This window comes from Limanda limanda, chromosome 13 (assembly GCF_963576545.1).
Source record: "Limanda limanda chromosome 13, fLimLim1.1, whole genome shotgun sequence".
Taxonomy (NCBI): domain Eukaryota; kingdom Metazoa; phylum Chordata; class Actinopteri; order Pleuronectiformes; family Pleuronectidae; genus Limanda; species Limanda limanda.
Genome location: NC_083648.1, coordinates 920,375 through 938,944, shown reverse-complemented (window position 1 = coordinate 938,944; position 18,570 = coordinate 920,375). Strand labels below are relative to the sequence as shown.

General features: G+C 46.8%; 2 protein-coding genes across 8 annotated transcripts in view; both read left to right on the top strand.

Moving 5' to 3' along the window:
• The first annotated feature begins 513 nt into the window (after window positions 1-513).
• On the top strand, window positions 514-17,789 carry LOC133018152 (uncharacterized). The gene is made up of 4 exons (XM_061084466.1): window positions 514-607; window positions 4,720-7,507; window positions 10,861-10,978; window positions 17,385-17,789. Exons 1-4 carry the CDS (start codon window positions 514-516, stop codon window positions 17,787-17,789), a joined length of 3,405 nt encoding a protein of 1,134 aa, XP_060940449.1.
• Window positions 17,291-18,570, top strand: part of dlg1b (discs large MAGUK scaffold protein 1b) — a 73,677-nt gene continuing 72,397 nt past the window's right edge. For all 7 annotated transcript variants that reach the window (XM_061083945.1, XM_061083944.1, XM_061083943.1 and 4 more), the window contains exon 1: window positions 17,291-17,854. In XM_061083945.1, coding sequence (XP_060939928.1) covers window positions 17,836-17,854 — 19 coding nt within the window. In that variant the 5' untranslated portion in view covers window positions 17,291-17,835. The remainder of the gene's footprint in view (window positions 17,855-18,570) is intronic.

The following is an 18,570-nucleotide window of genomic DNA, read 5'->3' as shown; positions in this document are numbered from 1 at the left end:
GTTTCAACCGGCTGCTCGGAGACGACAGGAAGTTTAGAGACTGAGTTTAATCCAAAGTTCACAGACTCATGAGTCCACACAACATGAGCCGGAAACATTCTTCTGAACATGAGGAGCAGTCAGGAAACTTTACTGTTAAATATATTTAAAGTACATTAAAAGAAGAATAAGTGAAACATTTGGTTTACAAAATGTAGATTTGATGTAATTCTTCCTTTAGTTCTGGGACATTTTCCATTAGTGTCACCTGTAAAATATGATGAGGTGAGATTTTCCCTCATCAAAGAGTCGTGAGTGAAGCCAAACTCTGTGTGATTGATGAGAACATAGAATTGTTTATCATCTGCATAAGAATGAGCTCTGATGAAGGACCTCCATCTGTGGCTGCAGGTGTCCGTCTGTAGCAGAGAGGACTAGCTGGAGGTTTTATAAACACATAAACATATCAAACCTGAACGTGGTCGCGTCAGAGAAGTGACCTCACTTCCTGTTTTGTCCGGTTCAGGCTGAGCGATGGACTCCGGCGGGTTGATGGAGGTGGCGGCGCTCGGGCGGCCTTTCTCCCTGGGGATGCTGTACGACTGTCGCAGAGATCTACTAGTGCCTGGTGAGGACTCGCCTGGAAAGATACGATACACAACGAATACACAAGAAATGACAGTTTGTCCTCCATTTTTATTAATGATCCATGAAACAAATCATGAAAGCAATTCAGCTCGCGGGTTCGTGCTGCAGCAAAACCCTCATGAATTATATTTAACAGTTGAACAGGTTAATATTTCTTATGTCTTTTTTATTTTTGATATAAACCAGGTACCAATGAAATAAACAGGTTTTATAGATAAAGGTACAACTAGACAATAGTGAACATCATTCAGGGATGGGCAAAATACATCAAAATGTAATACCCCTCGAATAAATGTATCAAAATAAAATACAAAATACTGGTGCCAGAAAATGTAACAAAATACAATACATGTATTTTGTATTTAAAATATAGAAAATACTTTTTCTGGATTTTCCGTTTTCTCACAATTTGGTATAGTAGAGGATTCAGGTTTGGGCTATATAATGTACACAAAGCTCTGGTGAACCCAAAAAAGGAAGAACAGTCACAGAATGTCAGTGTAACAACAATTTTATTGATTATGTATATATACAGTACTGCGCAAAAGTTTTAGGCAGGTGTGAAAAAATGCTGTAAACTAAGAATGCTTTGAAAAATGGAAGTGTTAACAGTTTATTTTCATCAAATATCAAAATGGACAGTGAGCGAACAAAAGAAAAATCAAAATCAAATCAATACTTGGTGTTACTACCCTTTGCCTTCAAACCAGCATCAATTCTTATATGTGCACTTGCACAAAGTCAGGGATTTTGTAGGATTATAGTCAGGTGTATGATCAACCAATTATACCAAACAGGTGCTAATGATCATCAATTTCACATGTAGGTTGAAACAGTCATTAACTGAAACAGAAACAGCTGTGTAAGAGGCTTCAAACTGGGTGAGGAACAAACTCTGCTTCCAATGTGAGGTTGTGAAAGACAGTTTGATGTCACAGGTCATACACCATGGCAAGACTGAGCACAGCAACAAGACACAAGGTCGTTATAGAGCTTCAGCAAGGTCTCTCCCAGACTAAGAGCTCAAAGCAGACTGGGGTTTCCAGATGTGCTGTTTAAGCTCTTTTGAAGAAGCACAAAGAAACGGGCAACGTTGAAGATCATAGACGCAGTGGTCGGCCAAGGAAACTTAGTGCAGCAGATGAAAAATACATCAAGCTTATTTCCCTTCGAAATCGGAAGATGTCCAGCAGTGCCATCAGCTCAGAACTGGCAGAGACCAGTGGGACCCATGTTCACCCATCTACTGTCCGGAGAAGTCTGATCAGAAGTGGTCGTCATGGAAGAGTTGCAGCCAAAAAGCCTCCGACATGGAAACAAGGCCAAGCGACTCAACTATGCACCAAAACATAGGAACTGGGGTGCAGACAAATGGCAGCAGGTGCTCTGGACTGATGAGTCAAAAGTTGAAGTTGACTCCAAATCAAAAGAGTTGACGCATCAACACTGAAAGAAACTAAATATGTTAAAATAAAACTGATCTTCTTTCTCGTTATCTATCAACAAAGTTACGTTTCATTGCTGTTTATTTGTTTGTCAGCTGAAGTATTCGAAAACTTCTGAACCTATCACTGGGAATTTTGTTAGGGGCGGGGCAGTACTTTCTAATAAATAGTGAGGGTATATAATATATAATGATTCAGGTGCTATTGTGACACGTTTTACCACGGCCTGGTTAACTGAGGGAATGTTGGTGTCAGAGGACTCTAAACCCAGATCACTGTAAAGTATTAAAAAGAAACTCAAACGGCACAGGTTCTCTGGACTGATGAGTCAAAAGTTGAAATATTTGGCTGTAGAAGAGGGAGTTTGTTCGCATAAGGGCTGGAGAGCGGTACAATAATGAGTGTCTGAAGGCAGCAGTGAAGCATGGTGGAGGTTCCTTGCAAGTTTGGGGCTGCATTTCTGCAAATGGAGTTGGAGATTTGGTCAGGATTAATGGTATCCTCAAAGCTGAGAAATACAGGCAGATACTTATCCATCATGAAATACCATCAGGAAGGCGTATGATTGGCACCAAATGTATTCTGCAGCAGGACAATGACCCCAAACATACAACCAATGTCATTAAGAACTATCTTCAGCGTAAAGAAGAACAAGAAGTCCTGGAAGTGATGGTATGGCCCCACAGAGCCCTGATCTCAACATCATCGAGTCTGTCTGGGATTACATGAAGAGACAGAAGGATTTGAACATCTGTGGTTAGTTCTCCAAGATGTTTGGAAAAATGGCCGAGGTCCTTCAAAAACTGTGTGCAAGTCTACCTAGACGAATTGATGCTGTTTTGAAGGCAAAGGGTGGTCACACTAAATATTGATTTGATTTAGATTTCTCTTCTGTTCATTCACTGCATTTTGTTAATTGCTGCATACTCATGAACTGTTTTTTGATCCGCATAGAAAGTATTTTGAGTATTTTAAATACAAAATTACTCCACTCTAAAGTATTTTGTTACAAATTACGTTCGATTTTTTATCGGCCCTATCAAATACAAATTACAAAATACTCAAAGTAATTGAAATACGTATTTCAAACACAAGTAATAGAAATACTGCCCATCTCTGACATCATTCAACATTAATGTCATAAATTCATAAGAATTAAACATTTCTCTGAAACTATGACAAAAACTCTTTTGAGATTTTGTGCATCTGCTACAACTCAGTGGACAGATTCATATCACAGCATCTGATGTCTCTAAAGCAGCGTTCACACATGCAACTTGTAACAAATCGCCCTGTTTCAACCCCAGGGCAAAGTTACTACGCATTAAATTTAAAGGACACGGGCGGAGCCGACCCACTGTGTTTGTTGCACGCTGCCTGAACAAGTTAACATAAACGAAAAATCCCTAATTGGACCGATAACCTAGTTATCGGTCTTACCAAAAATTAACTAAATATATATATATAAACGGAAAACACTCAAACCGGTTGCTTATTATATACTGTATTTACACAAAACACCAATAACCCCCCGCGCTCGTGCCCGCAAACATTGGCGGACCCGTGAACATAAACAAGCTATTTACACACACTCAAACAACAATATTTTCCCACCCCAGGTCCAAACATAATCCCCAAACAAACGTCCAAAACAAAAATGTCTGCAGGTGTGGCAAGGTGAGTGCCGCAAACAAATCAAAGTCCACGCTTTCTCACCCCCCTTCCAGTGCCCAGAAAATGTTCAGTCCACGATATAAGCCATTACAAAAATCTCCCAGGTAATAATCCCGTTCCAGAGAAAAAATCCTTTCGGTTGTAAATTATATATCCAGTTCCTCGAACCACTGGCCGCACCGCCCGCCCGCAGCTCCAAAAAAAACACACACCTCCCGGCGGGACGTCACTTCCCCATATTTAACACATTTCCTTTACAAAAACCCCATATTTACATAATCACACAAATAATAAACAATCACTCAAATAATAAACAAAAACATACATAGATCCATTTCCTCATTCCTATAGTTTTAAGGTGTCTGACCAATGACATATGTAACTTTTTTTTTGATCCATAAAGTGCACTGCGGTGACCTTTACAAACTGTTCCAGTGACAGCCTCTGGAGTTTCTGTGCTCTTTCTCCAACTGGCCCCGGGTTAAAGTCAGCAGAAAGTCTAGAGGATCCGCAGGCATCACCACGAGAGAGTGGGGGGGTTGATGAGGTTTCTAACATGTGACAGATGCAAAAAGTTAAAAAACAAAACTCATCTCTCCGTGTTAGAAAGCACACGTGTGTCTCTGTCGGGGGCCTCACCTCTGACCTGATCCTCCGGAGGATTTGTTCTCGTTGTGAACGAGTGTGAGCGGAGAATCTCCTGCTGAGTTGTTAATGTGCAAAAGACAAACTCCAGAGAAAGTTCAGAACAGAATTCAAGTGTTTTCTAGAAGATTTGTGACTTAAATCTCAGACTTTCTGAGTTTCTCATGAATTGATGTCAGAAGATATCCTCCTTCCCCTGGGTTCCTTATCTGTTTACACCTAATGGCTAATTAATAAACCAGAGATGCTGAGCATCTCCCTTTAAATTGAGTAAAACACATTCTGGATGATTCTAGAAGCTCAACTTGATTTGTGCTTCTTTCTGTAGGAATAACATTGTGGGACCGCGATGACCTGAAAAAAGATATTGGAGAAAGACCCCAGAACTCTAATGATTTTGAGATAGTTGCATCTGAATCGATTGAGGATAAATCTTCAGCACTAAATGTTGAAGCTTCTCTGAAAGCAAGTTTCTTGGGTGGACTGATTGAGGTGGGGGGATCGGCCAAATACCTGAATGATCACAAGACATCCAGAAATCAGGCCAGAGTAACACTGAAGTACAAGGCTACCACTAAATTCCAGGAACTGTCCATGGACCATCTCGGAAGAGGCAACGTGAAACATCCGTACGTTTTTGACAAAGGAATAGCAACACATGTAGTCACAGGTATTCTTTATGGAGCACAAGCCTTCTTTGTGTTTGATCGTGAGATGTCAAAAGAAGAAGATCATCAGAACATTCAAGGCAACTTGAAGGTGATGATCAAGAAGCTCCCATTAATCTCTATAGAGGGAGAAGGTTCCCTGAACATGGAAGACAAAGATAAGGCAAATGTTGAGAAGTTTTCTTGCAAATTCCACGGAGACTTTTCTCTTGAAAAGAATCCTGTGTCCTTTCAGGATGCTGTACAGGCCTATCAAAGCCTACCAACACTACTGGGACCCAATGGGGAAAAAGCAGTTCCAGTGAAAGTTTGGCTGTTGCCATTGACAATCTTAGATTCTACTGCTGCTCAACTTGTTCGTCAGATAAGTGTAGGATTAGTTCAGGAAGCACAGACAGTCCTGGAGGACTTCAGTGAGCTGGAGATGAGGTGCAACGATGCCATGAGAACAACAACAGCACAGCAGTTTCCTCAGATTGGCACAAAACTTAAAAGTTTTAAAGAAATGTGCTCTGTGTTCAAACTAGAATTCCAACGAGATTTATCATTGAAACTTCCATCTATACGAGGAGGAGGCGAAGAGGAGGCTGTGCTTGCAGAGATACTGATGAAGAGACATTCATCTCCGTTCAACAGCAGAAACCTGACTGAGTGGATGGACTGTAAAGAGAGAGAGATCTGCACCTTAAGATCTTTCACCGACACAATGAAAAACACAAAGATTATTCCATCTCAAAATCATCTGTACAACGCAACTCTCAATACAAAGCATGCTGTGTGTTTTGTTTTCACCTCACTTGGAGATGCTGAGTCGTTTCTCTCAACTTCATCAAACTATTCACCATCAGAACCAACCAAACCAGACCAGACTCAAGGTCAGCAGCAGTGGTTCACCTCACAAGACATCGCAAATAAAATGAGGAAACAAGCAAAGCTCTTCAGTGATTTTGCAGAGGCCAACAAGGAGAACATGAACATAAAGTTCCTCATAGCGGGTTTGACAAATGAGACAGAAAAAGGTTCCAGCATCTACCTTTATAAAGACGGCTTCTCCGTAAATGAGAACTTTGAACCACCTTCAAAGCCTGAAAGTGTGAAAGCAAGTGAAATAAACCACAACAGTGTGACCCTGAAGATCTCTCCACCCAGATTTGGAGCCGAGAACATCACCTCCTACTCTGTTGAGTACTGTGTCCATGGAGAGGATGGATGGCAACAGAAGACGGCGTCAAAGGATGGAGACGTCACAGCGAGCGACCTGAGTCCTAACACAGAGTATGTGTTCAGATGCAGAGCTGTCACCTCAGTAGGTGTTGGACCAGTCAACGAGGTCAGTGGAACCATTAGAACTCTGCCCTGCAGCCCTCCTGGAGAACCTCGAGTTGAACCAAACTCAAGTGAGATAACCGTTAGCTGGCAGAGACCTGCTGAGCTTGGACAAGATGTCCACGTTCTGAGCTACATCGTGGAGTACGCCCAAGCAGACAAAGTGGTGAAAGGAGAAGATCTCCAGTGGAACCAAACGATGTCAGGAGCTGAGAAGGTGATCATATCAGAGCTTCAGTTAGAGACAGAGTATGTTGTCAGGGTCACATGTGACTGTGGTGAAGCTGGCAGAAGCAAGGAAAGCATCTCTGTGAACGTCTGCACAACAACAAGACATCAATTTGCTCGTCTTGCAGATTACCTGAAACATACTAGCAAGAGCAAAGATGGTGAATCCCCCTCAGTTTACAAACTGTCACTGAATGAAGAAGATACTTATACACGAGGCTACCGGATGTTTAACTTTGGCAAAAAAAGCATGGAGAGAAATCGCACCTTGATTCTTTTTGGAGAGTCTGGATCAGGAAAGTCCACTTTGATAAATGGAATGATCAACTACATTGTAGGTGTAGAGTGGGACGACAATTTCAGATTTAAATTAATAGTCAAGAATCAGTCAAGATCAGAAGCTGAAAGCCAGACGCCTCAAGTCACTGTGTACAAACTGAACCACCAGGAGGGCTTTAAAATCCCCTTCTCTCTGACTATTGTGCATATTCCAGAAGAAATAGGAGACATAGAAAGAGACAAGAAGATCGTAGAGCAGCTTCGTAATCTCTTCTCTGCTGAGGAGGATGGTGTCAGTGAAATCGATGCTGTGTGTTTCGTAGCTCAGGCTTCTTTAGCACGACTCACACCAAGACAGACACACATGTTTGACTCAGTGCTCTCCATCTTCGGCAAAGACGTGGCAGAAAACATCCAGATTCTGGTGACATTTGCAGACGGCCAACATTTATCAGTTCTGGAGGCGATCAACGCTGCTGATGTCCCGTGTCCGAAAACAACAGAAGGACTGCCGGTTCACTTCAAGTTCAATAACTCAGCGTTGTTTGCCCAAAACAAATCGTGTGCAGCAGAGAGTGCGAGGGAGGAAGATGACGAGGGTGACTTCGATGAGATGTTTTGGAACATGGGGATAAAAAGCTTGATGAAATTTTTCACTGATTTGAATGGAATGCCGACCAAAAACTTGACCAAGACAATTCTTCGAAACATATGGAAAAGCCAATTTTGGGATCCATTGCAGAGAACATAGACTTGCTCATAGAAGCAGAGAAACCTACAGCCAAGCTGAGATGGCGGCAACAGGTCCAGAACATGAGAGACCTGAAAGAGAAATATCACTATTACTGATATTGTGCCCCCTAGTGTTCACTGCAAGTGCATTACACATAGTCTCGTGGTCCTCCAGGCTCTCAACCACATGTATCAACCAATGTGCACACGCTCTGTGTGATGCAGCTATCCACATGTTAGCCAAATGTGCCGATTAACTTTTTCATTTAGAAACGCTAGCTACTTGATGCACTTATTGTAAGTCGCTTTGGATAAAAGTGTCAGCTAAATGAAATGCAATGTACTATGCTAACTTCCGATATCACACAGTGCATATGTCTGTCCAAAATCTGATGTAGAGTTTCAAATTGTCAACCACTTCCTCGCTTACATAAGATTTCATCATAGTGAAGATGTTTTAATTTTAAAGTCAGTAATGTTCTGAAATATCACGCTCACTGTTGATACAGTTCACATCAACATTGAACGCTGTTTACACATGAATAACGTATAAAAACTAACAAGTTAGCAGCACTTAAATGTCAGTTACTTATAGAACTTTGTAGTTTTGCTTTTTTTTGAAGAAGTTGTTCTTTCTTGATTCTTGTTGTTGTGGTTTGTTCCTCATGGTTGATGAACTTATTGTGAGTCGCTTTGGATAAAAGCGTCAGCTCAATGAAATGTAATCACTCACATCGGAGTTATGTGGAAATCAGACTTCGGACATTTTATTGTCCTGTGATTGTTGTCAATTATTACCTGAAGATTAATAAATGTCAGTTTGTCACACGTTGTGTCTGATGAGTCACGATGTCATGTCCCCGATGAGGGACGGAAGAAGATCCTGAAACTGGGACTTGTGGATTTTTTCAAAGAGTTTATTACATATGATTTAATGCGGTTGTGTGAAGTCACCATATATATATATAGATAAACTTTATTTGTGATGGAGGTCAAATTATTTGGTGTCATTTCCCCTGGGGATGAATTCACAGCAGTTTCCAACACACATGAACGTGGGGAATGTTGAAATATTCTACTAACTTAATCTTTAAACGTGCTGTATGAATAAACTTTGATTTGACAATTTGAAATCTGCTCCACTTTATACAGTTGATTTTAAAGTAGTTCAGCTTAAAGTCCAGCAGAGGGCGCTGCTGTTCATCACTGTCACTGCTCCCTTATTGATTGATAAGTGGATTAAAATAACGAAGAAACAAAAGATCTGAGACGATCACAAGCTTCCCAGAATTATTTTAATTATTTTTACAAATGAAGAGTCTCAAGTGAGTGTGTGAGAAACTGTGACAACATTTAATTTATATGCCTCACATGTTTTTTGACGTCCTGTCGTAGGTTTATGGTTCTGGTCACAACATCCTGTAATATTTAAACAATTATGACTGATAATCAACATGTTATAGTTTAATGTTGTTGAATAATAAAGGTGAAAAGTCTTATTACAATAGAACAGAATAGAAAGCCTTTATTGTCATTGTAATATGATACAATTACATTTATAGAAAAGCATCAAACTGAGGAGGTTTCCATCCAATCAGGTGAATGATCTCAACAACACAGGACGCACAACAAGTTACACACAAATCTAATGTTATTGATGCTGCAGAAATTATTCGATTCATCAATTAATTGAGTGAAAATCATCTGGTTTCCATTTTTTATTGATTGATAGATTAGAATAAGTGAAGTTGGGAATAATGTGTGTTCCTACCAAGTTGATTTGAATCAATTGTTAAAGAAAATGATCCACAGGGGGCGTGTGTGGCCCCTGGAGGTCTGGGGCCACAGGGGGGTTCGTCCTGGTTGAACCTCAGGTGCAGTCCACACACACACAGATGTGAATCCTCCTGCAGCTCACTGGACCCCCACTGTCTCATCTGCTGTGATGCGTTCAGGTGACAGTGGGATAAACGGCCGCTCGCTGCTGATGTGCAGGTCTGCCCACACAGAGGGAACAACACTGTGATTCTGGACGACTGCTTGGTGTCGTCATCAGTGACAGAAGCTCCGTTGTTAAAGCTGTTAAACACACACACTGCTCAGCTGACAGAGAGCGACACACACTCCATCCCAACAATGTTCACACACACACACACACACACACACACACACACGCATACACACACACAATGTGAAACACATCCAGACACACTGTTGTACCATTGTGGTTCAGATGACACAGTGCACTTTCTCCAGTGTGTTGTGTTATAAACCAACACTGGGTCATTATACAACTGATTTAATTAGTGAGTGTGTGAGTGTGTGAGTGTGTGTGCCTGTGCTCTTGTACAGTTAGTTATGTCAGGACCTTTTGGCCGGTCCTCACTTTCTGACCCACTTTAATGGACTGTTTGGGGTTTTAGACTTGGTTGTAGGGTTAGAATCAGGTTTAGGTTTGGGTTAAGGGTTCTGGTTAGTAGACATTTAGTTGTGATGTTTAAGGTTAGGGTAAGGGTCTAGGGAGTGTCCTCTCTAAGATAGAAGTACAAACGTGTGTGTGTGTGTGTGTGTGTGTGTACACTGGCCTGACACTCATCGTGCAGTCCTGGTCTTTCCTGAGCCATCGACCAATCATCAGTGAACGTTACCCAATCACGTGCAGGCTAGAACCTTCACATATTAAATAAAGACGACCACTTCCTTCAGAAATGAAGCCAAAATATCTCAGATACAAACGCTGCCATCTTGTGGTGATGACTTCATTTACAGTCAGAGTCGGGGCAGCTGTGATGGTGGAGTTGAGCCGTGGTATCGAGGCTCCGCCCACACATGTGCTCGATTTAGTAGCTAAATAAAAAGACCTGAAATGACAGAAACCGTCTTTGACAAACATTTATTTAACGTCTACTTTTAGTTTTTAGTTTGGTTCATGTCCCATCTGCTAACATGGAGGAGGTTTCTGAGCTGTGCTGCAGCCAGACACCAGGGGGCGATGTAGACTTCACTTTCCTCACAGGGTCAGTCTTTATTTATTTATGTGTTTGTGACCAACATCCATCTAAAAGAGTCAACACGACAGAGACAGATTCTGATGCTGTCACGCCTCCGATTCCAGAACGCCAGCCTCTGAAATCCCACAAGGGGGCGCCAACACGCCATCATGTCTCAACGCCGTAGAGACGGACAATGTGTCCGGAGCTTTGTGGAAACGGTCCTTTAATTTCCTGTCCCCTCAGTGTCACCACCGCATCACCTCGACCCAAACAGGGCGGCGTGGAGGACGGCGTGGAGGGCGGCGTGGAGGACGGCGTGGAGGGCGGGATTTATCCGTCCAGCTGCATCATAACCTGCGCTGTGTGACGGGGCCTGAGCGCAGCCGTCTGACACTGTAATGTGATTACTGCACATGTCAGTTTTCATCCCGATCTGGACAACATGCTCATTATTAATCTTTGGCATAAATCTGGACTTTGGCAGCCGGAGCTTATGACACACACACACACACACACACACACACACACGCATACACACACACATACACACACACACACACACACACACACACACACACACACACACACACACACACACAGGCACAGCTAAAAGCGCCTAACCCTCAACCTAAACCTGATTCTAACCCTAAAACCAAATCTTAACCCACAAACAACAAGATGGCGGCAAAGTCACAGGAAGTGATGTCATTTAAAATCTACGAATCAAACCGATCCGCTCAGTTTCCGTCTGTGGGCGTGAGTCTCTCTGCATCTCCACGAGCCCAGGACCCACAGCGAGGTCATTCATTAAACATGCCCGTCTAAAAATAAAGACCTCTTCCTCTTTAATCTGGGCCAGAGCTGCGAGTGCTTTGCACACCAGAGACAAAGAGAGGAGGAGGAGGAGGAGGAGGAGGAGGAGGAGGAGGAGGAGGAGGAGGAGGAGGAGGAGGAGGAGGAGGAGGAGGAGGAGGAGGAGGAGGAGGAGGAGGAGGAGGAGGAGGGTGTTTCATCTTCATCCCGACCAAAGGACGGGTTTGCTCTTCAGGAGCGTGACCTCTGACCCTTCTCTACCAGACTCACCGAGCAGCAGCAGAGACCAGCTCACATCAGCCAGCTCCTGATCAAAGGAACAGACAAAAGATCAAAGCCACTTTAATCAATCTGTGAGAGAAGAACTGAAGAATACACAGAATTTATAATCCTTCACCAGCTTTGTTCCAATGTTTCTGTTGTGAATTAATTTGTTTCTCCTACATTTATGGACTTTGGAATCTGTGTTTTATTCTGATAAATTATAGATCTTTTTATATTTATTTTTCTTGTAGGTTTACGACTTCAATCTCAGCCAATAATAAACAAATGATCCTCTGGTGGATCCATGAGCTCTGGTACATTTCTGCCTTTCATCTCTGGGACTACTTTGAGTTTGTGACTTTGATCTCTGACATCATAATGATTCAGACATGTGATCGATGACCATCACGCTCCCTTCACGTCACTTTACTCACACGTTGTTTGTTTCTTGAGAAACTTAATTTAATAAGTTGAATTAACTCAAATTAAAATCTCTTTGGATGAGAATCATGGAAATAAAAACTAGACTTTTTATGTTGAAGTGAATCAAACATTTACATCAGAACTAGAAACTAGAAAATACAGAAAAATACAGAAAACAGACTCAGTGGTTCGATATATGTAGAGTAGATTCATCTCCTCTTCCTCCTTTTACTCTTCCTCCTCAGTCTCTCCGCCTCCTCCTCTTCCTCTTCCTCCTCAGACTCTCCTCTTCTTCCTCAGACTCTCACCTTCCTCCTCTCCTCTCCTAACCCTCCTCCTCTTCCTCTCTTTCCTCAGACTCTCACCTTCCTCCTCTCCTCTCCTAACCCTCCTCCTCTTCCTCTCTTTCCTCAGACTCTCACCCTCCTCCTCTCCTCTCCTAACCCTCCTCCTCTTCCTCTCTCAGACTCTCACCTTCCTCCTCTCCTCTCCTCACCCTCCTCCTCTTCCTCCTCAGACTCTCACCTTCCTCCTCTCCTCTCCTAACCCTCCTCCTCTTCCTCTCTTTCCTCAGACTCTCACCTTCCTCCTCTCCTCTCCTAACCCTCCTCCTCTTCCTCTCTTTCCTCCTCTCCTCACCCTTCTCCTCTCTTTCCTCAGACTCTCACCTTCCTCCTCTCCTCTCTCACTCTCACCTTCCTCCTCTCCTCTCCTAACCCTCCTCCTCTTCCTCTCTCACTCTCACCTTCCTCCTCTCCTCTCCTAACCCTCCTCCTCTTCCTCTCTTTCCTCAGACTCTCACCTTCCTCCTCTCCTCACCCAGACCCTCCTCCTCCTCACCCTCTTCCTCTCTTTCCTCAGACTTTCCTCAGCCTCCTCCTCTTCCTCTCTGACTCTCACCTTCCTCCTCTCTTTCCTAAGACTCTCCTAACCCTCCTCCTCTTCCTCTCTTTCCTCCTCTCCTCACCCTTCTCCTCTCTTTCCTCAGACTCTCACCTTCCTTCTGTCCTCACCCTCCTCCTCTCTTTCCTCAGACTCTCACCTTCCTCCTCTCCTCTCTCACTCTCACCTTCCTCCTCTCCTCTCCTAACCCTCCTCCTCTTCCTCTCTTTCCTCCTCTCCTCACCCTTCTCCTCTCTTTCCTCAGACTCTCACCTTCCTTCTGTCCTCACCCTTCTCCTCTCTTTCCTCAGACTCTCACCTTCCTCCTCTCCTCTCTCACTCCCACCTTCCTCCTCTCCTCTCCTAACCCTCCTCCTCTTCCTCTCTCACTCTCACCTTCCTCCTCTCCTCTCCTAACCCTCCTCCTCTTCCTCTCTTTCCTCAGACTCTCACCTTCCTCCTCTCCTCACCCAGACCTTCCTCCTCCTCACCCTCTTCCTCTCTTTCCTCAGACTTTCCTCAGCCTCCTCCTCTTCCTCTCTGACTCTCACCTTCCTCCTCTCTTTCCTAAGACTCTCCTAACCCTCCTCCTCTTCCTCTCTTTCCTCAGACTCTCACCTTCCTCCTCTCCTCTCCTAACCCTCCTCCTCTTCCTCTCTTTCCTCCTCTCCTCACCCTTCTCCTCTGTTTCCTCAGACTCTCACCTTCCTTCTGTCCTCACCCTCCTCCTCTCTTTCCTCCTCTTCTCACCCTCCTCCTCTTCCTCTCTTTCCTCAGACTCTCACCTTCCTCCTCTCCTCTCCTAACCCTCCTCCTCTTCCTCTCTTTCCTCCTCTCCTCACCCTTCTCCTCTCTTTCCTCAGACTCTCACCTTCCTCCTCTCCTCACCCTCCTCCTCTCTTTCCTCCTCTTCTCACCCTCCTCCTCTTCCTCTCTTTCCTCAGACTCTCACCCTCCTCCTCCTCCTCTCTTTCCTCAGACTCTCACCTTCCTCCTCTCCTCACCCTCCTCCTCTCTTTCCTTCTCTTCTCACCCTCCTCCTCTTCCTCTCTTTCCTCAAACTCTCACCCTCCTCCTCTTCTCACCCTCCTCTCTTCCTCTCTTTCCTCAGACTCTCACCTTCCTCCTTTCCTAACCCTCCTCCTCCTCTCTTTCCTCAGACTCTCACCTTCCTCCTCTCCTCACCCTCTTCCTCTCCTCCTCTCTTTCCTCAGACTTTCCTCACCCTTCTCCTCTTCCTCTCTCAGACTCTCACCTTCCTTCTCTCCTCACCCTCCTCCTCTCTTTCCTAAGACTCTCCTCACCCTCCTCCTCTTCCTCTCTCAGACTCTCACCCTCCTCCTCTTCCTCTCTTTCCTCAGACTCTCACCTTCCTCCTCTCCTCTCCTAACCCTCCTCCTCTCCCTCTCTTTCCTCAGACTCTCACCTTCCTCCTCTTCTCACCCTCCTCTCTTCCTCTCTTTCCTCGACTCTCGCCTTCCTCCTCTCCTCCTCTCTTTCCTCAGCCTCTTCCTCCTCTTCCCCTCTCAGACACTCACCTTCCTCCTCTCCTCACCCAGACCCTCCTCCTCCTCCTCCTCCTCCTCAGACTCTCCTCACCCTCCTCCTCTCTCAGACTCTCACCCTCCTCCTCCTCCTCCTCCTCTCTTTCCTCAGACTCTCACCCTCCTTCTCTTCCTCTCTTTCCTCAGACTTTCCTCAGCCTCCTCCTCTTCCTCTCTCAGACTCTCACCTTCCTCCTCTCCTCTCCTAACCCTCCTCCTCTTCCTCTCTTTCCTCAGACTCTCACCTTCCTCCTCTCCTCACCCTCCTCTCTTTCCTCAGACTCTCACCTTCCTCCTCTCCTCACCCAGACCCTCCTCCTCCTCACCCTCTTCCTCTCTTTCCTCCGACTTTCCTCAGACTTTCCTCAGCCTCCTCCTCTTCCTCTCTGACTCTCACCTTCCTCCTCTCTTTCCTAAGACTCTCCTAACCCTCCTCCTCTTCCTCTCTTTCCTCAGACTCTCACCTTCCTCCTCTCCTCTCCTAACCCTCCTCCTCTTCCTCTCTTTCCTCCTCTCCTCACCCTTCTCCTCTCTTTCCTCAGACTCTCACCTTCCTTCTGTCCTCACCCTCCTCCTCTCTTTCCTCCTCTTCTCACCCTCCTCCTCTTCCTCTCTTTCCTCAGACTCTCACCTTCCTCCTCTCCTCTCCTAACCCTCCTCCTCTTCCTCTCTTTCCTCCTCTCCTCACCCTTCTCCTCTCTTTCCTCAGACTCTCACCTTCCTCCTCTCCTCACCCTCCTCCTCTCTTTCCTCCTCTTCTCACCCTCCTCCTCTTCCTCTCTTTCCTCAGACTCTCACCCTCCTCCTCCTCCTCTCTTTCCTCAGACTCTCACCTTCCTCCTCTCCTCACCCTCCTCCTCTCTTTCCTTCTCTTCTCACCCTCCTCCTCTTCCTCTCTTTCCTCAAACTCTCACCCTCCTCCTCTTCTCACCCTCCTCTCTTCCTCTCTTTCCTCAGACTCTCACCTTCCTCCTTTCCTAACCCTCCTCCTCCTCTCTTTCCTCAGACTCTCACCTTCCTCCTCTCCTCACCCTCTTCCTCTCCTCCTCTCTTTCCTCAGACTTTCCTCACCCTTCTCCTCTTCCTCTCTCAGACTCTCACCTTCCTTCTCTCCTCACCCTCCTCCTCTCTTTCCTAAGACTCTCCTCACCCTCCTCCTCTTCCTCTCTCAGACTCTCACCCTCCTCCTCTTCCTCTCTTTCCTCAGACTCTCACCTTCCTCCTCTCCTCTCCTAACCCTCCTCCTCTCCCTCTCTTTCCTCAGACTCTCACCTTCCTCCTCTTCTCACCCTCCTCTCTTCCTCTCTTTCCTCGACTCTCGCCTTCCTCCTCTCCTCCTCTCTTTCCTCAGCCTCTTCCTCCTCTTCCCCTCTCAGACACTCACCTTCCTCCTCTCCTCACCCAGACCCTCCTCCTCCTCCTCCTCCTCAGACTCTCCTCACCCTCCTCCTCTCTCAGACTCTCACCCTCCTCCTCCTCCTCCTCTCTTTCCTCAGACTCTCACCCTCCTTCTCTTCCTCTCTTTCCTCAGACTTTCCTCAGCCTCCTCCTCTTCCTCTCTCAGACTCTCACCTTCCTCCTCTCCTCTCCTAACCCTCCTCCTCTTCCTCTCTTTCCTCAGACTCTCACCTTCCTCCTCTCCTCACCCTCCTCTCTTTCCTCAGACTCTCACCTTCCTCCTCTCCTCACCCAGACCCTCCTCCTCCTCACCCTCTTCCTCTCTTTCCTCCGACTTTCCTCAGACTTTCCTCAGCCTCCTCCTCTTCCTCTCTGACTCTCACCTTCCTCCTCTCCTCTCCTCTCCTCACCAAGCCTCCTCCTCCTCAGACTCTCACCTTCCTCTCTTTACTCAGACTTTCCTCAGCCTCCTCCTCTTCCTCTCTCAGACTCTCACCCTCCTCCTCCTCCTCTCCTCACCCAGACCCTCCTCCTCCTTTCCTCACCTTCCTCCTCCTCCTCAGACTGTCACCCTCCTCCTCTCCTCACCCAGACCCTCCTCCTCCTCCTCCTCCTCTCCTCCTCCTCCCCCCCCCCCCCCCCCCCCCCCCCCCCCCCCCCCCCCCCCCACGGCCTGTAGGTGAGCTGTATGATTGGGCAGCAGGTCGGAGGGGAAGAGCCTTTTGGAAATCACATGGTTCACATTTCCAGTTCTGCGAGACGCCATTTTGGAGGAAAGTTTGGAATTAGTGGACCTGAGGAGGAGGAGGAGGAAGAAGAGGAGGAAGAGGAAGAGGAAGAGGAAAAGGAGGGCTCCAGCGTGAGAGAAGTTTGACACGCACGCACCTCGGGACCCACAGAGAGAAGAGCCGTGCGGGACAACTCACACCGGGTTTAGCACGGTTTGACCCGGAGTGTGCCCGCTGCAAGGAAGTTTGTTACCCGGGATAAACACCAGAGCTTCGGAGCGGATCCTCCTCCCGGTGCTGCTCCTCCCGGTGCTCCTCCTCCCGGTGCTCCTCCCGGTGCTGCTCCTCCCGGTGCTGCTCCTCTTGCTGCTCCTCCCGGTGCTCCTCCCGGTGCTCCTCCCGGTGCTCCTCCCGGTGCTCCTCCTCCCGGTGCTGCTCCTGGTGGTGCTCCTCCTCCTGCTGCTCCTCCCGGTGCTCCTCCCGGTGCTCCTCCTCCCGGTGCTGCTCCTGGTGGTGCTCCTCCTCCTGCTGCTCCTCCCGGTGCTGCTCCTGGTGGTGCTCCTCCTCCTGCTCCTCCTCCCGGTGCTCCTCCTGCTCCTCCTCCCGGTGCTCCTCCTCCTGCTCCTCCTCCTCCCGCTGCCGGAAGCAGTTTCTCCGGAGTTTGGCAGCCGCAGGTCTCGGTCGGTGAAGACACATCCACACTTTGTGTCCCCAGCCCCGTGGCCACGCCGGGACAAGGCGCCTCTCTGACGGGGAGCCACAGCTCAGAGAGTCGGTGAGACCCGGGGCTCGTGTCCGGCTCGTCCCGCCCTCGGTGGCACTTGGAGCCGTGTTGTCGTGGCCGGTTCCCCGGAGGCTCGGAGCTGGTCCCCGGTTGTCCCCGGGACGGGAGTTTGTCCCCGGTTGTCCCCGGGACGGGAACTTGTCCCCGGGACGGGAGCTTGCTCGTCGGAGCGGAACTTGCTGCCGTCGTGGAGGAGTCTCACCTGGAGGAGTCTCTGCAGCCGGACCTGGAGCAGCCGGACCTGGAGGAGTCTCTTCAGCCGGACCTGGAGCGGGGACCGCGGGCACGGACCGGGGCAGACACCGACCCAACACCCCGACCCTGTGGAGTGAATGAGGCCAACACGGACCTAGCGCCGAGCCGAGCCGAGCCAGACCGTGCCATGCCAGTCCGAAAGAAAGGTAAGCCGCTTTCACTTAACACATTAACTAGCCCGCTAGGCTAACCGAGTCCGGCGGGTTTCGAACCCACAACTCCCTGGAACTGAGCCCGACGCGTCACACACACACACACCCGGACCCACACGCTCCTCACACGGCTCCTCCTGCACCGGGCCGAGCCGAGCCGGGCCGGGCCGGGCCAGGCAGGTGAGGAGAGTTAAAGTAGTGCTAGCCCGTTAGCCGCTGGAGCTAACCAAGTTGTGTGTGGGGCAGCGGGTCCCGAGCCAAACTAAAAATAAACTCTCACATGAATCAGATGTTTCGTCTCAGAACTGAAGCGACTGTCAGCCTGTGGTACACACTCTGTATACTCACTTAGTATAAGAATATATATATATATTTATATAAATGTTAGTGTCTCTATATGAGGACTGATCTACATGTTGACACGTGATCTACCTCACATCAACTCTGGACACTTCTATATAAATACATGTGTTTAATATCTGTGCATATACACATTTGTTTATTTGCCTGTATTTACATATAGACATGTGTGTGTGTGTGAGTGTGAGTATGTATGGGTATGTGTGTGTTTTTATATAGATAGATAGATAGATAGATAGATAGATAGATAGATAGATAGATAGATAGATAGATAGATTACTTTATTCATCCCCGAAGGGAAATTAAGTCGTCATAGCAGCCGGTATATTTGAATACAATAAAATACAATA